Source organism: Octopus bimaculoides, chromosome 30 (assembly GCF_001194135.2).
Source record: "Octopus bimaculoides isolate UCB-OBI-ISO-001 chromosome 30, ASM119413v2, whole genome shotgun sequence".
Lineage (NCBI taxonomy): Eukaryota > Metazoa > Mollusca > Cephalopoda > Octopoda > Octopodidae > Octopus > Octopus bimaculoides.
In genome coordinates this window covers 1,668,823-1,674,985 of record NC_069010.1, presented here as the reverse complement: position 1 = coordinate 1,674,985, position 6,163 = coordinate 1,668,823, and the positions used below count along the sequence as shown (strand labels likewise).

Sequence of the window (6,163 nt, the reverse complement as noted above, 5' to 3'; positions counted from 1 at the left end):
TGAGTGGTTGGCGTTAGGAAGGGCATCCAGCTGTAGAAACTCTGCCTAATCAGATTGGAGCCTGGTGTAGCCATCTGGTTTCACCAGTCCTCAGTCAAATCGTCCAACCCATGCTAGCATGGGTTGGACGATTTGACTGAGGACTGGTGAAACCAGATGGCTACACCAGGCTCCAATCTGATTAGGCAGAGTTTCTACAGCTGGATGCCCTTCCTAACGCCAACCACTCAAAGAGTGTAGAGGGTGCTTTTACGTGCCACCGGCACGAAGGCCAGTCAGGCGGTACTGGCAACTGCCACGCTCAAAATGGTGTATTTTATGTGCCATCCACATAAGAGACAGTCCAGGGGCACTGGCAACGATCTCGCTCGAAAGTCCTTAGACATGCCACGGGCACAAGTGCCAGAAAGGCGATGCTGGGCACAGGTGCCATCACAATTTCGCTTTCGCTTGCCCCAATAAGTCTTCGCAAGATGAGTTTCATGTCCAATGAAGGAGACGATGTTGGCATGGGTGCCAGTCGTCGAATTTAACTCGATTTCGATTTCACTTGCCTCAACAGGTCTTCGCAAGATATATACAAACACACACAACCAAATCCACTCATAAGACTTTGGTCAGCCCAAGGTTACATAGAAGATACTTGTAGTGGGACTGAACCTGGAACCATGTGATCAGAAATCAAGCTTCTGACCACACAACCACGCCTGCACCTATGGTATATAAATATATATATATTCTGTTATTCTTTTACTTGTTTCAGTCATTTAACCGTGGCCATGCTGGAGCACCACCTTTTGTCGAACAAATCAACCCCAGGGCTTATTCTTTGTAAGCCTAGTACTTATTATATTGGTTTCTGGCAAAGTCTGCTTGAGGCAAAATTCAACATGAACAAACAGGATAAGACATTCACAGTATCCAAGTGTAGTGATAACAGATGTGAAACGTGTCAATACCTATATATGGGTAGATCCATTAGAACAAAAAAAAAAAAGAAAAAAAAAGGACAGATTTTCTCAAATGCAGATATGAACTGCAAAAGCAGAAACATGATCTACTGCATTAAATTCCCAAATTGCAAGGAAATATTATATATAGGCGAGACAAGGAATGCATTATCAGAATGCCCACGAGGTCACAGACAACAAATCCAGAACACCAATGTTCACCATTCAGTGTTTCAAGTTCAAATCTGACAACAGTCAATTCTGCCTTTCTTCATTACAGGGTCAACAAAAGAACATACCAATCCAGGGAAATGGATTGGCAGAGTTGTTAGGTACAGTGCATTGCTGCATCTCTCTTGGCCCTTTCCAGACACCAACGCACCTTCCCCATCCAAGCATAGCTGCTATACTTACAATGATAGGTTTGTTGGACCAGGAATTTATCTGTAGCTAAACAACACAATACATAAATAACCGTAAACAATATATAAAAAGTGTAGCTGACACTGATGAGAAATCAAAAGGGGAGACCCCTTGTATATTTACCTTAGTGGCATGTCTGTGAGAGATGGGGTTTATCAAGGGGTCAAAATAGAAAGCAGGTAAATCAGGATCTTCTGTCTTGATGTAAACCACGTTAGGCTTGTGGTACCTGTAACAGCAGATGAGAAAAGACAAAAGAAGAAGAAAAATGAAAATTAGTGTGAAGGCATGTGGCCCAGTGGTTAAGGTGTTGCACTATGATCTGATGGTAGTGTGTTTATGTGTTTAAAATTTCAGTTCCGATGGCACCTTACTCACTTGCACCTTGGCCACACGTTTGCCGCAATACGAAGGCAAGAGCACCCATTCCTCTGTCCTTATTGCCTCTGTGCAGTGCTTTATTGCTTCCTCCTCCGTTGTGAAGCGCACCTCCACAGTGGCGTATCTCCTCCCTATACTGATTACATGATCGTATAGTGTGTTTATGTGTTTAAAGTTTGAGAACTGTATGCATCTGAGGGGGAGAAGGTTTGAGTTTCTATTTAATGTTGTCTTTTCATATTTTCAAGTCATTTAAAAACAAACACACTATACGATCATGTAATCAGTATGCGTGCGCGCAACGACCGGAAGTTGTGGTGGACTAGTATCGAAAGATCGCCATGGGTTCAATTCCAGGACTGAGCAGTGTGTTGTTTCAGAGCAAAACACTTTAAGTCACATTACTCTAGTGCTTTGAGGGGACCAGCATGTCAAAGAACAGACCCAATGTTACCATTGTATGTTGTAAAAGGCGACTAAAATAAGAAAAAAAAAAACAGAAAGGTGTCGAGATGGTATTTGCACTTAGGCCTTGTAAAACCTTCGCCAGCAACAACTACCCAAACAGAACCAAGGTTTGGAGGGTCGTCACCTGAATGGTAGAAAATCACCAACCAATGGTGGATGCAGCATTCTTGAAGTTTTAAAAGGTTAACAACAGGAAAGGCATCTAGGTGTAGAACAACACTTCAATAGCATATTTTTCCCACCCAAAGTTCAGCAAGCTTTCATTGACCCCTTCATGAAATCGTTGATAACCTATCTTGTAAATTTTTAAAGCAAAATTAAAAATTATAATTAAAAAAAAAAATACTTCTTGCATTTAAAAGCAATAACTCTTTCATTGTTGATGTAATGGTTAGCAACAGCAAGAGCATCTAGCTGTAAACCAATGCCTCAGGTGCATGGAGGGTCGTCACCTGAATGGTACAAAGGTGTCATCCACCAGGAGTTGTAGAAAATCACCAACCAATGGTGGATGCAGCAATGTGCTGTTGCTAACCATTACATCAACAATGAAAGAGTTATTGCTTTTAAATGCAAGAAGTATTTTTTTTTAATTATAATTTTTAATTTTGCTTTAAAAATTTACAAGATAGGTTATCAACGATTTCATGAAGGGGTCAATGAAAGCTTGCTGAACTTTGGGTGGGAAAAATATGTTATTGAAGTGTTGTTCTACACCTAGATGCCTTTCCTGTTGCTAACCTTTCAAAACTTCAAGAATGAAATAATTATTGCTTTTAAAGTAAAGAAATTCTTTGAAAAAATTAATTAGGGTGCAGCATCAATATGTTATCAACAATTTCATAAAGGGGGTTAAAGAAAGAAGTTTGCTGACCCTTGGGCGAGAGAAAAATGTCACTGAAGAATTGTTTTACATCAAGAATAAAAGAATTATTGCTTCTAAATTCAAGGAAATTTCTTTTAATTAATTATAATTTTAAATTTTGCCTTAGAAATTTACACAAAAGGGGCATGACATTGATAAGATATCAACGACTTCATTAATGTGGAGGTGGGCTCAAAAATTCATAGGGGCCACTCTGAAGGAGTGATACTAAAGTTGTGAAGTCTTGCATGCATTAATTCACTGCCAGATGCCTTTCGTTATGCTAATGATAATGGTAATGTCTGATGGGTTCAGCTCCTGCTACAATAGATTCTGACAGCAGGGAATATCACTGACATCATGTTGGTATGCCACGACAGCAGCACGGGGCCATTAGAACTTGCATGGACCAAATGCACAGAACATCGTGGGCAGTAACCTAATAACTACAACCATAATGCACGTGTGTGTGTGTAGCTGCATGAGAAGATGTGTGTATATAAAGCAGGAAAGTGCATCGCTCAGTGGTTAGAGCGTCGGGCTCCCCATTGTGAGGTACTGATTTCAATTCCCAGACCATGCTGTGTTTTGTGTTCTTGAGCAAGACACTTTATTTCACATTGCTCCAGTTCACTCAGCTGTAGAAACGAGTTGTAACGTCACTGGTGCCAAGCTGTATCAGCCTTTGTCTCTCCATTGGATGACATCAGTGGTGTGGAGTGGGGAGGCTGGAACCTTGCCTGAACTTGTGCCTCAGAGGGAAACTTTCTAGGTGCAATCCCATGGTCATTCATGACCAAAGGAGATTTATATATATATATATATTATTTTATATGTATTTATTTTCTCTAAGTTATTAATTAACTCCAACAAAATAAATTGGTTAATAGATACCAGGGTAGCAAAGATCACAAAATGACCGTGGTTTATGAGGTAGAAACTCATTGTTATTTTGGGTACTCGAGTAAATATACAAATTTACTAAATGGAGTAAAACGCATATGTTAAAAGAATTCATTTAACATATGCGTTTTACTCCATTTACTATTTTTATATATATATATATATATATGAAGGTGCATGGCTCAGTGGTTAGAACATCAGGTATATAATATGAGGTAGTAAGTTTGATTTCTGGACAAGGCTGTGAGTTGTGTTCTTGAGCAAGACACTTTATTTCACATTGCTTCAGATCACTCGGCTGTAGAAATGAGTTGTGACAATACTGGTGCCATTGGATAACATCAGTGGCATGGAAAGGGGGAGGCTGGTATGCATGGGCAACTGCTGGTCTTCCGTAAACAATCTTGCCCAGACTTGTGCCTCGGAGGTTTTTTTTATACCCTTTACCCTTTTATGCAGCATGTGTACCTCAGCATCATTATCATCACTTAACATTCATTTTTCATGAAGGCACGAGTTTGACAGCTTGACAGAACCCAGCAAGCCACAAGGCTGCACCAAGTTCCAGGGTCAGCTTAGGTATATTTTCTACAGCTGGAAGCCCTCCATGACATGTATATATACACATGTATGTATAGATGGGGCCGCAATGGCCCAGTGGTTAGGGTAGCGGACTCGAGTGTGTAGTGGGTGTTTTACGTGCCACCGGCACGAGGGCCAGTCAGGCGGTACTGGCGACGGCCACGCTCAAAATGGTGTATTTTACGTGCCACCTGCACTGGCAACGATCTCGCTCGAATGTCTTTTCACGTGCCAAGGAGGTGACGTTGGTAACGATCAACAGCCACGCTCGAAATAGTGTATTTTACATGCCACCTGCACAGGAGCCAGTCCAGCGACACTGGCAACGATCTCGCTCGAATATCTTTTCACGTGCCAGGGAGGCGACATCCTACATTATATCGATACAGCTCAATGCAACCCCCCCAAAAAACTGGTTTACCAGTCAGCATAATGGAATAGGAGCCTTATTTGCATAGTCAAAGCGTACGTAAGTATGTATGTGTGTGTATATATATATATATATATATATATATCCGTGCAAGCATATTTATGTGTATATATACATACAAATCATCATCATCATTTAGCGTCTGCTTTCCATGCTGGCATGGGTTAGACGGTTTAACTGAAATGAGCAAGCTGGAGAGCTGCACCAGGTTTCAATCTGATTTGACATGATTTCTACAGCAGGATGACCTTCCTAATACCAGCCACACTAAGAGTGTAATGGGTGCCTTTTATGTGTCCCCACCACGGATGCCAGTCACGAGACACCAGCATTGGCCACAACTACAATTTCACTTGGTTTGACAGGTTTTCTCAAACACAAAATATATATATATATATACATATACACATGTGCATACACACACATATTTATGTACCATTACATATTTATATACACACACATCTATATACATAAATAACACAGACTGACAAACCAACTGACGACAGACACAAAACGTGGGAGAAGAGAAATTATACACACCAGGAGAGATGCACCTGAAAAGGAATGTTGTTGTAAAGATATGGAAATGCAATCCGATATTCTGTGCGAACAGGCTGTCGGATAATTATCTTGTTAATGTCGTTAAATTCATTCCAGTCCTCATCCCTGGAAAATAAATAAAATTAAATGAATTACACATTATGTCTGGATGTAAACATAGAACCAGACTGGATTAGAAGTAGCAATCTTTATGCTGTATATTTACAATGTTTACATGTACGCTATGTTTCAATCACTTTCACCTGTGATAGTCATCAGGTGTTTTATCCCTGAATGTGTACATAGAACAAACCTGGATTAGAACTCATCATCTTTACACTGTATATCTACAATATTTATGTCTACACTATGTTTCAATCATGGAGACGCAATGGCCCAGTGGTTAGGGCTTACGACGTCGAGGGTTCCAGTTGATCCGATCAACAGAACAGCCTACTCGTGAAATTAACGTGCAAGTGGCTGAGCACTCCACAGACACGTGTACCCTTAACGTAGTTCTCGGGGGATATTCAGCGTGACACAGAGTGTGACAAGGCTGACCCTTTGAATTACAGGCACAACAGAAAACAGGAAGTAAGAGTGAGAGAAAGTTGTGGTGAA

General features: G+C 40.7%; 1 protein-coding gene across 1 annotated transcript in view; it reads right to left on the bottom strand.

Moving 5' to 3' along the window:
* LOC106883575 (pre-mRNA-processing-splicing factor 8) overlaps nucleotides 1-6,163 on the bottom strand; it is an 86,626-nt gene that overhangs the window by 62,092 nt on the left and 18,371 nt on the right. Inside the window, exons 6-7 of the mRNA XM_052978062.1 lie at nucleotides 5,543-5,668; nucleotides 1,497-1,602 (exon numbers count right to left, since the gene is read on the bottom strand). Coding sequence (XP_052834022.1) covers nucleotides 1,497-1,602; nucleotides 5,543-5,668 — 232 coding nt within the window. The remainder of the gene's footprint in view (nucleotides 1-1,496; nucleotides 1,603-5,542; nucleotides 5,669-6,163) is intronic.